Source organism: Hyperoodon ampullatus, assembly GCF_949752795.1.
Source record: "Hyperoodon ampullatus genome assembly, chromosome: 14".
NCBI classification, from domain to species: Eukaryota; Metazoa; Chordata; class Mammalia; order Artiodactyla; family Ziphiidae; genus Hyperoodon; species Hyperoodon ampullatus.
This window is the reverse complement of record NC_136927.1, coordinates 13,923,646-13,943,482: the sequence shown is the minus strand read 5'-3', so window position 1 is coordinate 13,943,482 and position 19,837 is coordinate 13,923,646. Positions and strand designations below refer to the sequence as shown.

General features: G+C 38.9%; 1 protein-coding gene across 2 annotated transcripts in view; it reads left to right on the top strand.

Moving 5' to 3' along the window:
• The window catches only part of PLCB1 (phospholipase C beta 1), a gene marked incomplete at both ends in the record, with an annotated part of 691,313 nt that overhangs the window by 5,673 nt on the left and 665,803 nt on the right, over positions 1-19,837 (top strand). For both annotated transcript variants that reach the window (XM_079720111.1, XM_079720112.1), the window contains one exon: positions 12,684-12,761. In XM_079720111.1, coding sequence (XP_079576237.1) covers positions 12,684-12,761 — 78 coding nt within the window. The remainder of the gene's footprint in view (positions 1-12,683; positions 12,762-19,837) is intronic.

Below are 19,837 nucleotides of genomic sequence, written 5' to 3'. Positions count from 1 at the left end.
CCAAACGCAGCCCCCAGAGGGCTGGCAGGTGCCCTCTAAAATACTACCTAACTATGTCCAGATTTGTCCCTTTTTCATGTCCAAAGAGCTTTTGTGAATTTCTCATCAACAGTGATTACTGTAATCTAAGTGTAAGAATATCACTTTTCCAAAGTAAGTCAATAAAGCTATTTTAAGCTTTTGATCAGAGTGTAACGTTCATGAAGTAAAACATGCAAATCTCGGGTCCAGCTAGGTCAGTTTTCACAAAATGAACATTCACGTGATCAGCACCAGATGGAGAAACAGCATCGCCAGCCCACCAAGCCCCTGAGTGCTCCCTTCTGGCCCCTACACCCGCTCTCCTGACTTACAGCTCCGTAGGTTGGTTTTGCCTGTCTTGGATCTAAGAAAGCTATTTTCTTCTTATTTTCAATGAAAACAAAAGCCTAAAGCATTTTTATTATTGCTTTAGGACCCTCTTCAACAGTAACAAAAATGACTTATTCTGGGTTTAGATGGACCTTGATTAGGTCCTTATCTAGCCTAAGGTAAGGCCTGGGAAGTGAAGCAGGTGTAGTAAATGCCCCGAAGGCGAAAGCAGTTAAACAAAACGGTAGTAATTGAGCAAGGAAATGTAGTGCCTACAGGCTGTTATTGGCATAACAGAGCAGACTAGTAGAGTGCTGTTTCCGGAATATAATTTTCTCTAGTAGGTTTTCTCTCGCATCTTGCCTGACTTTGATATTCCCACCTATGGTGCAGTAGGATAATTTACTCTGGCTATTAGCATATCTCTAATCCTTCCCAGGAAACTTTAGCCTATCAGTAAATAGCTTCAAATGATATTTACATGCAATGACTGTTTAAATGGGACAGGAACGTTTTGCTTTTTTATATTGAACTTGTTAATCTGTAGTTAAATGTTTCTTTATCAGGATTGTTTCACATTATCATGAACAAGGAGTGCCTGGCAGAAAATGGAATGAGATTGATTGTGAATTGTCGACTAATGCTGTGGGTCTTCACCTAAATAACAAATATTTCGTGACTGAAGACCTTAGTTTTCCCGTTACTGGAGCTAATATGAGGTTCAAGCAGCCTTTTCAGACTGTATCATAAATTCCATCTGCCCAGAAAGATTTCATAATGCTCCCCTCCCCCCATCTATTCCATGTCCCATCCCACAGTCAGAGCCAGTGCCCCTGTATATCAGTAAGGAAAGGAACTAGGACATATTTCTGAGATTTACATGAGATTTTAAAGAAGCTGTCGATTTCTGTTAAAAACTAAATGAAATAGCATATAAAGAAGGCTAGACTCTTGAAGAGTTCTTCGGATTCCCCTTTGATCCCTTTGTGCTCTGATATTTGATTTTATTATTTTCTTCATATGTTAATTTTCAATTTGGGGATTTTTTTTTTTTTTTCGGTACGCGGGCCTCTCACTGTTGTGGCCTCTCCCGTTGAGGAACACATGCTCTGGACGCGCAGGCTCAGCGGCCATGGCTCATGGGCCCAGCCGCTCCGCGGCACGTGGGATCTTCCCGGACCGGGGCACGAACCCGTGTCCCCTGCATCGGCAGGCGGACTCTCAACCACTGCACCACCAGGGAAGCCCCAATTTGGGGAAATTTTTATTTTAATTTTGTTCTGAAAAAATGCTTAGGTATATGCTTAGATATAATTGATGTTGACTAAATCTGTATACATTTATCAAGAAACTAAATTATTGTCAGTGGAGAAACATTATTCTATAAAATAAGAAAAAATATTTAGTGTTAAAAGAGAATTAAAAGCGTCCTACATATGGTTTTCATTTCAATGACTTTTTTAGTTCGCAGTACTTGCTCAGTGTTTTGTTTCTTTTCATCACAATGAAGTTGTATGAACAAGTTTAAGGAAAATGAATTAGTTAACAAAGCACTTTTACCTGAACTAGTCATTGTGGATCTTAATATATAACATTGATACATAGGAGATTAAGAAGTTATTTTGCTGTTAAAAAATCAAAATTTCATTGGAACTTGTTTATGAAGTAGGTAAGGGAAAGCTAATTTGATTCATTTTATAGAAGAGGCCATATAAGCTGAAAAAGGAAGACCCCAGAGCAAGTCAGCAAGTGGTCCTGTAGATTAAAAAAAATGAAGGATACTGACTGGGATGCTTTCTCAGGTTTGCTGTTTGGTTGAATCTCACTTAGTCTCCATCCCCACATCCTCTTTGTACGACTTCTTATAATACAGAATCAGGGAATCTCAAGGTACGTTTACTAGACTTCCTTGAGGTGTCTAATATTCTGTCTGTAAATTCATTCCACCAGTATGAGATGCACTTATATGATATGTGAAGGAGGCCACTTCTCTGCATTCTTTGGTTTGTCTCTACAGACGTGTGGGATGTTGAGGGACGAAGTATGATCTTCTGTAGTCTTTCTTCTGTGTTTGGTTATAAAGAGGCAGTGGCAACAGTGGCTGCTCCCAGTCTCAGATTACTCTTCCTTTGTCTTCAGCTAAGCTGGACTGTGTTTGACCCTAGCAGTTCCTCCTTGATTTCTCTCTCACCTTTCTTTTTTTTTTTTTTTTTTTTTTTTTGCGGTACACCGGCCTCTCACTGTTGGGGCCTCTCCCGTTGCGGAGCACAGGCTCCGGACGCGCAGGCTCAGCAGCCATGGCTCACGGGCCCAGCCGCTCCGTGGCATGTGGGATCTTCCCGGACCGGGGCACGAACCCGTGTCCGCTGCATCGGCAAGTGGACTCTCAACCACTGCGCCACCAGGGAAACCCTCTCTCACCTTTCTGAATGTGGTGGAGGCAACAGCTCTCCTCAAGGGTCAGTGTATCATGTTCTGGGGTCATTTACAGAGGCTCAACCTGAAGCCTATGTCTCCAGTCCTTCTAGTGATACTGTCAAGTACCTGTAATTAAACTCCTTTATGTTCAAAGTTTCTAGAGAGGTTTTTGTTTTCTTCATTAACCCCTACCCAATACGGCCTTTTATGGTTCTAGGATTCCATGAATTTCAGTCTTAATGTGCAATAACCACCCACACATCCTATGTAATTCTCTCCTTCAATATTACAGTTGAGTAAAATGGAGTTTTGCTATAATGCTGCCTCTCAAGTTCAATACTGAGAGTGAGTCCTAGTAACAGGCCCTGATATTTATAAACCACTCTTATTTATTTACAGTCATGCTCCTTCAGTCTTCAAGACCACCTCGAGTGGTAGGAAAAGGCCAGATGTTATTATTCCCATCTTACATAGAAGCACACCGGGGCTAGTGAGTGGTGAGTTGCCCAAGGCACACAACTAGTTAGAGCCGAAGTCAGGTTTAAAGCTAGGTCTTCTGGTTAAATTCAGGACCTTTCCAGTCTACCATGATATCCCCAAACAGGATCCTTGTGGTAACGAAAGGCTTTTAATCGAATCCAAATGATTACCAGTTGAAAGAGATTCATTGACTTTTCCAAAGAATCCCCCTGATTTTAGGATTCATACAAATGAGGCTTAGAACCCTACAAATGCCTTCCTCTTTGCTAGTGTCTTCAAAAACAGCTATTTTTTTATGATGTGTATACAAAGCCCATTTTTGTTCCACAGTGTAGGATGTGGGAACATAGGAAAACTTCATTGCTGCTTTGAGGCACAAAGACCAGGGTACAGTCTAGTTTACAAATGTTCTACATCAGTCAGTCAGTGTAAAACATGCTCACGGAAAGATATTCAGGAATCGTGTTAAAACAAAGGTCATTTTTTTCATTACCTAATAAGTGACACTTTTGTATCTGGCAAGACTCATTACATGTGCTTTTCCATCTTTTTCTTTTCCAAACATACTTGCAAATGTTGTCTTTTGTTGGATGCCCATTAAGACTGGTCCCATGGCTTCCTATGGGAAATCTTTGATGTTGGAAGATGAAAGATAAAGTGGGCATGAAGCAAGTGTAGAGGATGCCACTTGCACCCGAACGTGAGGCAGAATGGCTTGGAATTCAAGGTGCTGTCAGTTAAGAGCCCAGATGTAGATTGCCAGTGCAGGAGGGTGCATGCCGGGAGGTGGTTATGCCTCGTCTATACAACAACTGGACCAGGGATCCTCAAAGACTGTAGCTTTGTGTTATTTATCTTCTTCCCCAGGGCAAAGCATAGGCCTGACATTGAGTTGGTGCTCAGGGAATCTTCGTGGAATGAAGGAATGATCTGGTGTGTTTCTGGGTCACAGTGGGTTCATGGGAAGGGGGAATGTGCAGTCATGAGGGAGGGTGGTCATGCTCCCAAGACACCTGCATGACAGACTGTGTGTGGCATTGGTTAGAAAGCCCTGCCGTCCATCCTTCCATTCCATCTGACATCTCCCAGAGTCCGAGGGACCCTGTGGCCTTCTTAACTTTGGTTTCTCCATGTGAGTTCAAGAAGCAACATATTTATTGTCAATACAGAGCTGATTGCTGTCATAGCACGGATTTCCCGTAAGGGCTAAATATGGCTTAAGGTTGAGTGTGTAGTCAATTGTGATTCAATATTGGTTGAAAGTTGTGATGCTTAATGTATTTACATCTCTTATTCAGAATGTTACAAGTGGCTTCTGTTTTCTGAAAAAGATACACATATACCGAGATTTTGCAAGGAAAATTGCCCTTAAAGAAATTCAGAAGTGTTGGGAGTGACAGAGCAAAAGACTGACGGTTGTGAAAACATCCTCTCTATCTGGATAATGATTCAAAAGGAGAAAAATGGATATGTGAGATTTATTGCCAAAATGAGAAAACTATTAATGACAGATAGTTTAAAAAATATTATTTATAATAAAAATTCTACCTACACTATTTCTTCTGTAAAGAGGGAATGGAAGTTACTGGGACAATATTATTGACATCCTCCCTTCCCCGCTCCTAGTTCAATATACTTGGGCCACCTCTATGGTCCCACCTTCCCTCCTGTCCCTGGGAAAGCTCTGTGTCCTGGAGCCCATGCCTCCTGGTTTCTTTGGATTCTGGATTCATAATTATCCTCCCCTTGGACAGTATCTGTGAAAGATTCCCTTCTGCTGAAGCTCTTCTAAGAACATAGAAATATGCTTTTTAGTCATACAAATGCCAACATAGACTCCAGCACAATGTCCCCCCCCCAACCACCTTCCTCCTACAGTTACTGACCTTTTTTCCTCATCCTTCCCTCCACAAAGAACATGCAGCTTCTACCCACCTTCTCCTCTCCTCACATCCCACTCACTCCTTCTCTGCCCTCCAAAGCCTTATGCTGCCTTTGCCATTGCTTTGTAATTTCTCTTGCCACAGCTTCTGGCAACCTGCTGGGTGCCAGCCCAATTGATATTTTTCAGAATCTACCTTGATTCTTTTTCTGCAGTTTCCTTCCATCTACCCATCCAGTGTTCATACTTTAAATTTGTATGGATGCCTCTTACAAGCTGGACATTTTGCTAGTGTTGTGGATTTACAAGGGTAAATGATTTGGTTCCTGCCCTCACGGAGTTGGTGCTCCACTGGGGGAGATAGATGTTCAACAAAGAGAGGTAAATGATGTTACGATAATTGTGATAAGTACTATGGAAAAAAGCACAAAAGTACAAGTGAGTATAAGAAGTTTGGAAGGTTTCCATGGAGAAATTCTGTTTAAGGAAAGACCTGAGTTATAAGTAGGACTTAAGCCAACATGAGGATGGGGAGTGTATTAGGTCAAATGTACAAGACATGTGGGCATCCTAAGGAGGGAAGGTATATGGGACTTTGAAGGACAGGGAAGGATAAGCAAATGGGGCACTTGGTGGCTCAGATAATGAGGCGGGATGGCAAGTGGTGCGTATATGCTACTTAGGCCACGGCAAAATTTTATCATGAAGTCAGTAGGAAGCCATTAAAGCTGTGTTTCTGAACCTCAGTACTATGGACATTTGGGGCCAGACAATTCTTTGTTATGGGGTTTGGCCGGTGCATTGTAGAATGTGTAGCAGCATCCCTGGCTATCTACTAGATTCCAGTAACAAAATCCCCAGTGTAACAACCAAAATTGTTTCTGGACATTGCCAACATTTCCCTGGGGTGCAAAACTGCCCCTGGTCCAGAACCACTGATTAAAATGTAAACCACTGATTTAAATCTTAACTGATTTTAAAAAGTACTGGGCCACTGCGTGCACACATGCATGCACACACACGCACGGCCAGTAGGGACATGAAAAGATGTTCAACAGCATTAGTCATTAGTCATCAGGGAAATGTATATTAAAACCACAGCCCACCAGACCTATAGCTTCCTGAAATGATTGGTTTACTCATCTGATGCCCCCACTAAACAGCGAACACCTTGTATGATGGGGAATCTGGACTTTCATTTGAATCCCTAGTGTAGGCCTGCAGTATCTTGCATGGTATTTGAAGGAACATGCTTCCAACTTTTTGCTGTATTTTGTTAAAAGAGATTTTTATACCTGTCAGTAAAAGGCAACTTTTTAATGGTACTTCTCTCCACTGCTTTGCATCCTCCACCCTGGACCTTCTTCCCTCCTCTGCTTTCCTTTCCTCGGGGAAATTTCAGACCTGACAGGCCCTAGGAAGAAAATCCTCTTCCATGCTGATGCACATAGAAGATTTACTTCACCGATCCTAATCTCACAATCTATCATCCAAGACTGCCTTTAGTGTGTGTGTGTATGTATGTGTGTGTGTTTCATAGTCAGGGCTGCATTGCTGACGTTTGTTGGGCATCACATCTGATTTTCTGTGACATTTGGAATTTCTTTTCCTTACATAGCTGTTTGTGTATGTGTTTGCCGTCTTTGGCTCTGCTGCTTTCTGAGGCAAGTCTTGGGCAATCCCTGTGGAGCATGGCTGTTTTTTTTCCCTTGTTGACTCTGTAACATTGATTAGTTGAGAAGTGCACATCTCTAGCCATGTGTGTTTTCTGTTTAACAACATGAGGATACAAAATCACTGTGGAGTCAGGATCGTGGTCAATCTTGGCCAGTAGACTTTCTGACAGTGGCACCAACGTGTGGGCTGTGGGTCTGTGGGTCTGTGAGCTGGTCCTCGACATTAGCCTTAATGGGTTATAGCTTGTATCAGTTTTATAGGGTGTCCATAACAAAGTAGCACAGACTGAGAGTCTTAAACCACAAAAATGTGTTTTCTCACAGTTTTGGAGGCCTCAAGTCTGAGATCAAGGTGTTAGTGGAGTTGGTTCCTTCTGAAGACCCTGAGGGAAAGATCTGTTCCAGGCCTCTCTCCATAGCTTGTAGGTGGCTGGTCTCCCTGTGTTGTCACATCATCTTCCTTCTGTATGTGTCTGTGTCCAGATTTCTTCTTTTTATAAGGACACCAATCCTATTGAATTAGGGCCCACCCTTAATGACCTCCTTTTAATTTAATTGCCTATGTAAAGATTGTTAACCATATAGGGTTGCACTTTGAAGCACTGGGTAGGACTTGAACATATGGATTTTGGGGTGGGGCACAATTTAGCTCATTACTAACCTGAACCTGGTAAAGTAGAACTCAGAGGGCAGCAACGTATTGGCTCTATTCAGATACTTGAAGAGTTGACACTTAGAGAAGCAACTAGATTTATTTTGTATAATTGGGTTGTCTAAAAATTTCATTCGGTAAAACCCAAATGAACTTCTTGGCCAACCCAGTAGTTAGGTGTTAAAACTAAATGGTGGGCTTCCCTGGTGGCTCAGTGGTTGAGAGTCCGCCTGCTGATGCAGGGGACACGGGTTTGTGCCCTGGTCCGGGAGGATCCCACTTGCTGCGGAGTGGCTGGGCCCGTGAGCCACTGAGCCTGCGCGTCCGGAGCCTGTGCTCCACAACGGGAGAGGCCACAACAGTGAGAGGCCTGCGTACCGCAAAAACGAAAACACAAAAAAACAAAAAAAACTAAATGGTAGCTGCATATATGGAAAAAAATCCCAAAACTTTCTAGCTGGCATTATCTGACCAAGTTTGCTTTGTGAAAAAGATTTCCCTGTTAAGGAGAAAACTTATTTTCTCATGAAGATTTAGAGCTCCACTGCCCAGTCGAAATATAAAATGAGCCACACTGGAAATTTTAATTGTTTTAGTAGCCACATTAAAAAAGTTAAAAAAAGAACAGGTGGAATTAATTTTAACAATATTGTTTGTTTAACCCGATATATTTATTTACATATATAATTAATATAAAAATTATTCATGAACTACTTTACATTCTTGTTTTCATTGTCAGTCTTTCAAATCTTATGCACATCTTAGCTAACTCGCCACATTTCAAGTGTTCCATGGTCTCAGGTGAGCCCATATTCAACAGTGCAGGTGGACAGTGTTGCCTTCTCAGTTGGGGCCAGATCATCTCCAAAGAAATGAAAAATGGTTCTTGAGGGACAAAAAGTCTTCTTATTCTTTACTTTTTATTTTGTATAAAGCACAGTATACATACAGCATATAAATAGATATACAGAATATCTGTGATATTAACATTTCATGGAAGATGATTAGGAAAACAAATGTTGAAAAAAGCCCTAATTTAGCAGATCAGTAATGAAACTGTTGAGTGACCTTGGTGTAGAGTCTGTCCTTGAGGTTTAATTCCAGTGCTTCCCTTACTAGCTTAGCTAGGTTTCCTTGGACCTAGTTATTTAAGCTAAGCCTTAGTCTATTTATATGTAAAATCGGGATAAGTGTCTACCTCTTAAAATATTATAAATATCAAAGGAGAAATTCCATTTCGAGTTCATATTGCAGTGATTGGCTCAGACCAAACATTTAGGATGTGTCTATTATTTATTTGGTCAGGGAGTTTTGTAAAGAATATTCTGGTATTGGGAGAGAGTTTGGACTGTTTTGTCATTTCCTCCCAGTTCCTTTAGGACATTCTATTTATTTATTTATTTATTTATTTATTTATTTATTTATTTATTTATTTATTTATTTATTTATTTATTTATTTATTTTAGTTGCCTTATTATATTAGTTTTGGGTGTACAGTATATTGGTTCAATATTTTTATAGATTATACTCCAGGGTATATAATTTGTTTTATAGTGATTCATTTGTTTTCACATTTCATCTTTTTTTTGAGATGTAATTATCATATAACATTGCATTAGTATATGTTATTGATTTATATCAGCACATTGATGCACAAATCATAATAAAGAAGTTATAGGACTTTGTAATTTTAATATTGATTGCAGTGACTCTTTTTCTTACTGAAATATCTCTCATTCTTTTGGATGTTGAGGTTTTAAGAAGTCCCTTTACTTTGTTCCTTGACTGTCCTTTATTTAACCTAAAATCTTTTTGGAGATTCATGTAAATTGTAGAACAGCAGCTTCTTATATAATTATATTAGTCTTTATTTTTGATAAGATGGGATGAGAGTAAAATGGTTTCTGTCAACAAAAGAGGAGTAAATAGAGATTTACTGTACATTATCCACAATTACTAACTTAAGACAGGTATGTTTATTAGTGTTCTTCTTTTCAAGGTAGATGTTTATTGGAAAAAAATACCTTATCACTTTAAATAAGCAAATTAAAGTTGAATTCCTAGTTAGAAGCCATGTACTTATAAGACACAGGGATGTCTACATTTCAAGCTCACTGGTGCTCCTGGGCATTTACATCATTGTATTCCTGATTCAAAGCCTCACCCATTGTCGGCCTGTGTCAGTGGATCTGAGTCTTGTTCCTGGACCAGTAGCAGCAGCATCACTGAAAATAAGTAGAAATGCAGATTCTCAGACTCTATTCCAGATCTCCTAAGTGAGAAACTCCAGAGAAAGGGCTCTGTAGTCTGCATTTTAACCCGTAGTCCTTGTAAATCTGATGCACCCAAAAGTTTGAAAACCACCTTCTTATGGAATACACATCTTACGGATATTGATGGAGGGAGAAAGAATAAAGCATAGACCATCTGAGAGTTATCTCCATTATTCTGCAGTAAAATGCTGCAGTTGCCTTGGAAATGAAGGATGGCCATATATTTCAAATTTCAACTACAACATATATTCTGACAATAATACTTGAGATCTGGGTTGAGTAGGGGGAGAATATAGGCACTTGCAGCTATGGGAGAGGTGTGAAAAAAGGAGGTGGAGTTGAAAATGGATATTCACGTATTTCTGGGTCAAACCCTGCCTTGCATGGCAAGAATGCCAAGTTCCAGCTGATCTTGGAATGTTAAAGGTGATTATGGAGGAAGCAGGCAGGGAGCCCAGATAAATGATCATTTAGTAGAGGAACTGTGGCCGGAAGAGTGGGGTCAAGAAAGTACTGAACAAAGGAGCTTTAATTTTGAAGGAGGAAAAGGAATAAGCTAGAAAAAGCAGTATCCGAAACAATGAGGCAGCCTAACGATGTTCCAACATATAAATTTGAGCTGTTTTCCTCAGCTAACTTTAAATATTTTATTGTCTGGGATCCTTGCAGTGAATTGTCCCTAAGATTTTGATTAGAATCTTATCAGATGCTCTTGTCAGACACTCTGATTAGAAAAGTAACTGACATGAAAATGATAAGTTACACCTACAGGTTAATTCCAAATTTACCTGGAAATTGGGATGTGTGTTCTGTAAAGCCTATTGGAAACTTTTATTTCGCCCAACTCTGGAAGAGTAGGTGATGAAACAGAACTGAAAATATTGCTATGATTTACTGGAAATATTGCTCTGAAGTTTTATGCATGTAATCTCATAGGAGAAGCTTCAAATATTTAAAAAATTATCCTTCCATTATAATATCAAACTTGTTTCCAAATGTCTTTTTTTTTTAACATTTAAAAGTAATTTTGGAATTTAAAAATTCCAGCTGAAGCTCTATGTAACAGCACAAGCCTTGTAAAAGATATTTTCAGACTGCATGTTAAGAATGAATCTTAAGACTATCAGGATAAAACAGCAAGGCAGTTGCTCAAAAAATTAAATATAGAACTATCATATGATCCAGTTATTTCACTTCTGGGTATATATGGAAAAGAATTGAAAGCAGGGACGCAAACAGATATTTGTAGGCCCATGTTCTTAGCAGCGTTGTTCGCAACAGCCAGAAGGTGGAAAGAAACAACCCAAATGTCCATCAGTCGATGAATGGAAAAACAAAATGATACAGACATATAATTGAGTATTATTCAGTCTTAAAATGGAAGGAAATTTTGACACCTACTATAACATGGATGAACCTTGAACACATTATGCTGAGTGAAATCAACCAGATACAAAAGGAAAAATACTGTATGATTCTACTTATATAAGGTACCAAAGAGTAGTCACATTCTTAGATACAGAAAATAGAATGGTGATTGTCAGGGCCTAGTGGGAGGAGGGAATGGTGAGTTAGTGTTTAATGAGTGTGAAGTTTCAGTTTGGGAAGATGAGGATGGATGGTGGTCATGGTTACACAGCAATGTGAAACTATTTAATGCCCCTGAACTTTACACTTAAAAATAGTAAGTTTTATGTTATATATACTTACCACAATAAAAAAAAGAATGCCATGATAAACTTTCATTTAATATTTTAATAAATCAGGTTTTAAACATAATCCACTAGAGTAATAATGAACATTTTTATGCGCCAAAAATTGATCCAAGTGCTTTACCCAAATTATCCTGTTTAATTCTCACAACAAAACTCTGAGGGTGGTATGATTATTATCTCTTTTTTTTCCAGTTGTGGTTGTGCAAAATGAGGCATGAGGAGGGGACAGGCAGAGATTTGAGCCCGAGGGGTTGGCCTCCAGAACCTGGCTCTTATAATAAAACTTACCCTGTGTACAAAAGCCTTAGATCTGCTCTAACCATCAGGAAGACAATCCCAAATTCCAAAATTATCTCTGCAAGTTCTAAATTTATTACAAATCTTTTTAATCAGATAGAGGATATGACATACCAGAGTTACAATGTGTATGAAAAAGTTGAAATAAACTGGTTATTTATGTCTCTTTAAAAAATGCAATTCCTGCAAAGGTCCCAGTATTTCAGTATAAAAATCCATATCCAGTGACATGTGTTTCTTTGTGCAGATAGTATGCCTTTCTGAAAATTGCCAAAAGAAAAGAACACATATTTTAGAGATGTTTAATATTGTAATTACAATACAGGCAGTTTTTGCTTTATAATATGCATGCTTTAAACTCAGAAGACTGTTTATGATGTTTTATTTTATTGTGTGAAATTTAAACTTATAACAATTTTGTGTATAGCCTTCCGAATATATAGAAGATGGCCTTATTTACTGTTACCTTGGAAACAGCAATACCTAAATGCTGTGTTTACTCTCTTCAGTACAATTAAAAATCATTTTATAGAGCAAATGTAATTTAAAATAATATCCTGAAGAATGGATTTTAATTAACTTTAATCATATAAAATATGTAATGATGTTTAGTGTTAAAATTATTTGGAAAACCAAATATAGCTTTTTGTTAGAAAACATGCCAGTGCCTTTAAAAACTTGCCTTAATCAATAAATACATGCATCACTGGCCTTTTCCTTTATAAGTAATGTCCCAATATTCTAATTATTAGTAAAGTACCTCAGTTATATAATTAACAATCCTATGATGTTAAAGATATCATGTTTAATTTTTTATTAGTTTTACTAATAATTGATGATCTTGGAGAAACTTAATAATTATAACTTGTTAAGTAATTCACAGGTAAGGCTTTCTATAGTGGCATATGTTGATATACGTGTATTTTCTTACATTTCTAGGACTCCACTATTGTCACTCCAATTATTTTGAGGACCGACCCTCAGGGATTTTTCTTTTACTGGACAGATCAAAGCAAGGTAAGAAGTGAGATATGTCTTTCTTACATTTTCCAGTTAGCTGCTGATTTGCGAAGTATTTAGCTTTCTATCCATTTCATGGATGACTCTTTGTAATTTATTTAAAGATTCTACTTAAAAAGAATATCTTAGATAGAAATGTCTTGGGATTTTCCAAGGTCTGAAATATTAGATGTGCTAAATCCTAGAACAATTGGCATTTTTCAGGGTAAGAACATGGAATTGTGAATTACATTTGTTGTAGAGTGAAGTTAGCCAGTATTACTGCTGTTAAGTCTCCCACCAACTCTACCCATAAAAAATGAAGAAACATGATGAGAAAGTCATTTTTGTTGCTGATGACTGTAACTGTGGCTTTCCATTTCTCTTCCTTCTCCCCTTTGCTGCTTATTAAGGGTTCTCCCAGCCTCAGCAGGAATTTGGCCTTGATAATTTGTTTTTTGTTAGAAAATCAGGAATAAGATCCCTTTAGACTATACCTTCACTTTTTCAGGAATTTCTTCCCATTTTAGCTTTCTGTCCACCATACCATGAATTTAGAATCTCATTTATTATGAAACCAATTGAGATGATTCCATACTGAATTATTAAAAGCTAGACTGTCTGCAGATCATAAGATTTCTTTGGAGTTTAATGGGTAGTTAGGTCAGAATATTCATAAAAAGTAGGTTATTATTTCCATAGATGATGCTATGGTTCTGCACTTGAACATACAAGGCCACAGACCACAGAATATTTTGGTCCTATAAGTTCTGATATTTGGAAAGATGGGACAGGCTTTATTGAGTGTGCTAAATCCATACTGAAACCAATAAAATACCTGGCATCAAACTGTGAGGTGCCTTTTCACGTTCTGGTGTTAATTCTCTATATCTAAGGTTACTGGTGTTTGTCAGCTTAGCTTTTGGACATTGGGGACAACCTGAACTTCACCAGTGAGTAGTGGTATGGAAACTGCTCTGTGCAGTGGCATATTTGGGGTCAGAGTAGAGCCTGGGGAAACTCTTTGGGTGCTAGACAGTAATATCTGGCCCCCAGGGCCAGTCCTGAATGGGTCTGTTAGCACGTCATCCAAAAGACAGATTTTAGCTTTGTGGTCCTGGAGTTACTTTCTGAATATGGGTGCCCTGTAATCATCTCTGGCCACAGACATGGGGCTAAAGCATAGACCCCGAGCTAACGTCAAAAACAGTATTTGAGTAAGATTTCATACTGACTGTTCATGTTTATTACTGGGTGTGTTAATCACTTTGGCTTTGACATTCTGTTTGGTTTCCTGCTGTTATGTATAAAACAATGGCTTGAAAGAGGTTTTTTATTTTTTTCCTCCTAAAGGCTATTTTTAGAACTGTTGAAGCTATATTCATGAAAGATATATTTATAATGCCTAGAGCATTTTTAAAGGTTGGGTATTTGTACAAGAGACTAGACTGTCAGTTTGATTTTTCAACTTGTAAAGCAAGCTTCTATAAAAGCAACAGAAGGTATTTTGGGGTTTTAAAATAATTCATAGCAACTCAGTTAAGCTCCCCTTTAAGACCAATAATAAATATTTCTTTGCTTAAGAAAGAGAAAGTGTTTAGGACCAGAGGCTCTTTGATGTACCTCTATTGTTCTGTGAACCCAGTATTTTAACTCATGCTTATTTTCAAATGTAGAAAAATCTCAGTTTTTTAATACTAACCACTTTCTCTTTGTTGTAATGCTGTTTATGACCAACTTAAACAAATACTGTGGTAGCAATACTTCTGTCTCTTTATTTATTTTCTTTTCATCTATATTAATCTTCCAGTTTTAGCCAAGAGATGGGAATTTCATTTTTCACTTTTTAAGTCAACGGTCAGTCATGTATCAGAATTTTGAGGTTTATTTTTTTAGTTAATGATCATATATCAGTATCTAAAAGATGAGACGATTTAAGAAAAAAATTAAACTTTCCATGATTCTAAGTTTGTCATTTTCTTCTGGCTTTAAGCCCAGTCCTGGAGTCAGAACGAGTGATGAATCCACTTCTAGGAGGTGGACTCCTGTAAGTGATATATTAGGAGCATAAATGTACGCAAGCAGAGATGGTACCCGCAAGTGAGTGGGGAGGGCACACAAGCTTTAAGTCCATGTTTTTGCATAAAATCATTTGAAGGGATGGGCTTAATGTTGCAGTCAGATGATGCTTAGAGGCCCAGTTTCTTTAAGATATTTTTTTCTGACAATCAGTCTTGTTGATATGAATCTATCACATGTACTACAGAGGTTACGTCTCAAAGAAAAAATGTGATACTTTTAAGTTTATCCCCTGATTCCCTCCCTGCACCTGTTTGGAAGCTTGCGTTGGTATCTGGGTGATGTGCCTCTCTTCTCCCTGGAGCTTCTTCCTTTGTCTTTGTCCATGTTTCTCCTTGGTCCATGAAGCCTGGGCCGAAGCCCTTTGATTAGTGATCCCTTGAAGCCTACTCTGCTCAGAGGCGAGCTGAGTGGCTTAAGAAGCTCTTGGTAAAGAATATTGTTACAAGACCTTTCTCTTTATAGCCCTGGAGGAGAATTCTCACATTTTACAGTTTCTCATCCATGTCTTCTCTCCTGTCATGGCCACATTGTACCATGCACCACTGATTTCAAGCCACTGGTTTCACTCTCTGTGAACATTGACATGCTTCCTTCTGTAACCCCTCCTTTGATTTGTCACCATAGAAATGATAAGTGGCAAAGAAGACAGACAGCCCAGGTGATTTAAGAACTTAAAAAACAGAGCTGGGAGGTAATTTTTAGGTAGCAGAAATGTGCTCTGATGAAACATTGAAAGAAAGTTTGGGGTTGGTTGGGAGCAGATAAATATGAACATTATCTTAAGGGATAAATGTTCATACTTTGTACCAGCTCTGGGCTTATTTTAATCATTCTTTCCCTTTTATTGTTGGCTCTGTAAATCTTATTGACTGTAATTAGCAAGAATGAGTTTCTGAATATGACTATTTTAAACATGGTTGTTTTTCTTATGTCAGTGTGTTATGTAAAGAGGATCAGTTTATTTGTAATCATGAGTGAGAAGGGGCTCCTCTACAGCCTGAGTATGGAAGAGGTTGCCTACATTATGCTATGACTTTCTTTGGGAGCTCTGCCATATCAGGACCATAAACCAACACAGGAAGTGTTAGCCGTGAAGACCATGCAAACTACAAGAAGAATCTGTATGGGAGCTAAAGAAGAAAAAATGGTCAGTGTAAAAGGCTAATAACAAAAACCTATCCTGCTAGAACATGAAACATAGTAAGCTGATGCCCTGCTTCTGTGCCAAGGTTGGTGTAAAAATAAAACTACTCACTACTAGATCCAAGAAATTCATATAGTTCAGTAAGCTCTTCCTTGTATCCCTAAAACAGGAGCTTGGAGGAGGGGAAAGAGGAACATATAATTAAATTAACAAGGAAGAGGAGGAAAAACACATTTTAAAGGAAGGATTCCTACTACTTTATCTTTTTTGTTACAGATATTATTTATTTTTTATTTTGTGGATAATCCACTAATAGGTTCTTTTTGTAAGAGAGTAAAGCAGTATTGATGCCTTTGACTCCTTCCCACCATTGACCCAATCCTTGTCTCTTCCAAAGTCAATTGCTGATAACAGCTTCATGGTATCTTTCCAGGTCTCCTTTTAATGAGTTTGTGCATACATTAACTATGGAAATATTTCATTTTGTTTCATTTATATCCATTTGTACCCTAAATAACATCATATTGTTTTTACTGTTCCACAAACTGGCTTTTCACTTTACAGTATGTCTTACAGAACTTTTTGTGTAAGTACATATGAATCCACTTTATTCTTTTAAATTGCTCTATGTATCCTATAGAATGGATGACCAAATTTCATTTAAAAATAAAAAAAATTCTCATTGATGGACTCTTGGTAGTTGTCTGTTTCTAGTCCACAGAAAACAATCCTGAACTATAGAGTAATAGTCGGCCATGTGTATCACTCTCTGAGTATATGGGTCAGGCGTCCCTGAGGTAAATTTTGAGAAGTACAATTGCTGATTGAAGGTTATATATATCCTAAATTTTAGTTAATGGTTGTGTCATTTTATAACTTTGCCAGTCTTGTGTGAGAGGAACTGTTTCCTCAATCCCCACCAACACTATTAAGAAACATTTTAATTTTTGCCAATCTGGTGCAACCATTGTATCTCTGCTCTAATTTGCTATTGCCTGATTTGCTACTGAGCTGTGTACATTTTCTTACATTTGTGGACAATTTCTGTTTTCTCTTACAGGAGTTACCTGCTGAATTTCCTTGCCTTGTGTTGAGAGTTGTCCAGGTATTCTGGATGTTAATCCTTTAGCTGTTAGGGATGTTGCAAATATTTTCTTCCTGTCTGTGGCTTGTCTTTGAATTTCTTAACTTTTAACTTATGCATGACAAAAGATGACCTGACATTCTCAAATTTGATGTATTCACATTTCAACCTTTTTCTTTTTTTTTTGCTTTATTTAAAGCCTTTCTTATTCATCATCCTCATAGCCATCATTATTATTAGTTTAGATTTTTAATTCATGTATAGTTGTCTTAGTCCACGTGGGCTGCTCTGACAAAATACCATAGAATGGGTAGTTTATAAATGACAGATATTTATTTCTCACAGTTCAGGAGGCTGGAAGTCCAAGACCAGGTTATCAGCATGGTCCAGTGAGGACCCTCTTATGGGTTGCAGACTTCTGGTGTCCTCATGTGGTGGAAGGGGCTAAGGATCTCTCTGGAGCCTCTTTTATAACGGTGCTAATCCCATTCAGGAGGACTCTGCCCTCAGGACCTAATCACCTCCCAAAGGCCCCATCTTCTAATACCATCCTTGGGCATTAGGTATTCGACATATGAATTTGGCCTGGGGGGTAGGGACACAAACATTCAGACCATAGCAATCATATAATGTATTTTGAACATCGATATGAAGTTTGGTTCTAAATTTAATTTCTTCAAATGATTAGTCTTGTCTGTGGGTGGCTCCTCATTCTTTCTTTTTGGAGCCAGCTCTGATAGCACCGTCTCTTCTGTAGCTTTCTTCTGGCTGAGAGTGGAGGGTGTGGGAGGTGGGAGCTGCAATGGTGGGTTGACCTGAGTTGATGCTCCCATTTCATTCCTAGTGCTAATACCTTCACCACCTCTTTGGGTGGCCCAGATCTACTCCTATGTTTTAATGTCTGTGGGTTTCTGGGATGTCATTTCCTACTTCCTTTTTATTCCATTTATCTTTTGTCTTCCATTCTTTCTGATGGAACAAGTACAATCCTTTCTGTGTACCCATAATCCTAGACGATAGACATATATTTACACCTACATATCTAGTCATTTCTAGGGACCCAGGACCAGAGGAGGGCTCCACCATCTGCACCATATGCCATCTTTTTATGGCCTATGATTTTGCATGAGACAACCATTTGGGATCCTTGTAGAGCAATGATTAAGCTTCTATTAATGACAACTAAAGACCGCATTCTCTTATGGTAGCCTTAAATTTCTATACAGAATTCAAAAGCAAAGTTTAAAAATTAAATACTTACATAAGACACAGTGACGTTTTCAGCATAAAAGTCCAGAATTCAAAAATATTTAAAATGATGCCTCATAGGGCTTCCCTGGTGGCGCAGTGGTTGAGAGTCCGCCTGTCGATGCAGGGGACATGGGTTCATGCCCCGGTCTGGGAAGATCCCACATGCCGCAGAGCAGCTGGGCCCATGAGCCATGGCCACTGAGCCTGTGCGTCCGGAGCCTGTGCTCCGCAACGGGAGAGGCCACAACAGTGAGAGGCCCGCATACCGAAAAAAAAAAAAATAAATGATGCCTCATAAACCTCTAAGAAAGTCTAGAAATATCATGTTAAAAAAAATAGTCTGGCCTCCAAAAGAACCACCAGGCACCACAGATTTCATTAATCATCATTTAGCAATGGCGCTTCCTCTTTCATACACACTTCCCTAGTATATGCCAGAAACATCAGTTTTGGACTTTCTTGTCTATGGTGAATGGGGTAAGACACTCAACAGTCAATTGAGTGCAGTGATATGATTATAAATTAAGAAAAGCAACTCTATTCACTTTTATTTGGCAGTTTTCCCCAAACCCTGAAACAGCAACTGATTTACCTTAGAAAACAGCAAAGTACATGTGAGTATCACTCTTGGAGGGCTGGGATCATTGCTTGGTCTGCAGCAGTGCACCAATCACTGCCAACAAATCAGCAGCATCTAGGGACTAAGTCTTTTCTTTCCCCCTCCATGAATTTCCTTCACATAAAGAAATTAATAGAGCAGACATGGCCCAAAATCTAAGCCCACGTCCTTGCTACTCCTGAGGCCGAGAGTTGGACCCCAGTGGCCAGCATTTGCATTCCTTTGCTTTTTCTGGCCTCTGGAGCTCATGTCACTGCCTGAATTAACACCCACCCAACCAAAGCAGTTTGATGGGCAAATACCACAGCTCCCTCACTTCTTGGATGGGATAACTCAAAGGTGCTAGCTTTCTGTTTTCTTCCAGTGCCCTCCAGGGTTAATAAGCCCATTTACCCTCAGTGGTAACTGGCTTGAAAACACACCCTTCTTGGGCTTCCTTCTCTTCCTGTCTCGATTCCCCATGTATCCTGGAACCACCTCTAAAATAAACTCATTTTACTAGAATCCTTGTTTAGCAACTACTTAATATGGTTGCCTTGTACCTAACAACTTAATATAGATGCCCCATAGTTAAGGGCATTAAAAAGATTCCTTAGTAAGAGGCACTGGAAACTGTTAGGTATATACTTTAAGCCAAGGAGGTTTTCTTTTCTTTTTCTTAAAAGAGTCCTGATGTGGGAGGCCAGAACTTGAAGTCGGACAGATGTGGGTTGGAGTTCTAGCTCTGCCTTGTACTTCATGAGTCATGTCTGGTGAATCTCTTCCACAATTTAAGCCTCTGTTTCCTCATCTGCAAGATGGGGTATAACTTTCTCAGAGTTGCTCATAAACATGATGCATGTGTGTAGCACAATGCCTGGCAGTTTGTAAACTCACTCTTCGTGGTGGCAAACTCACTCTTTGTGGTGGCTTTT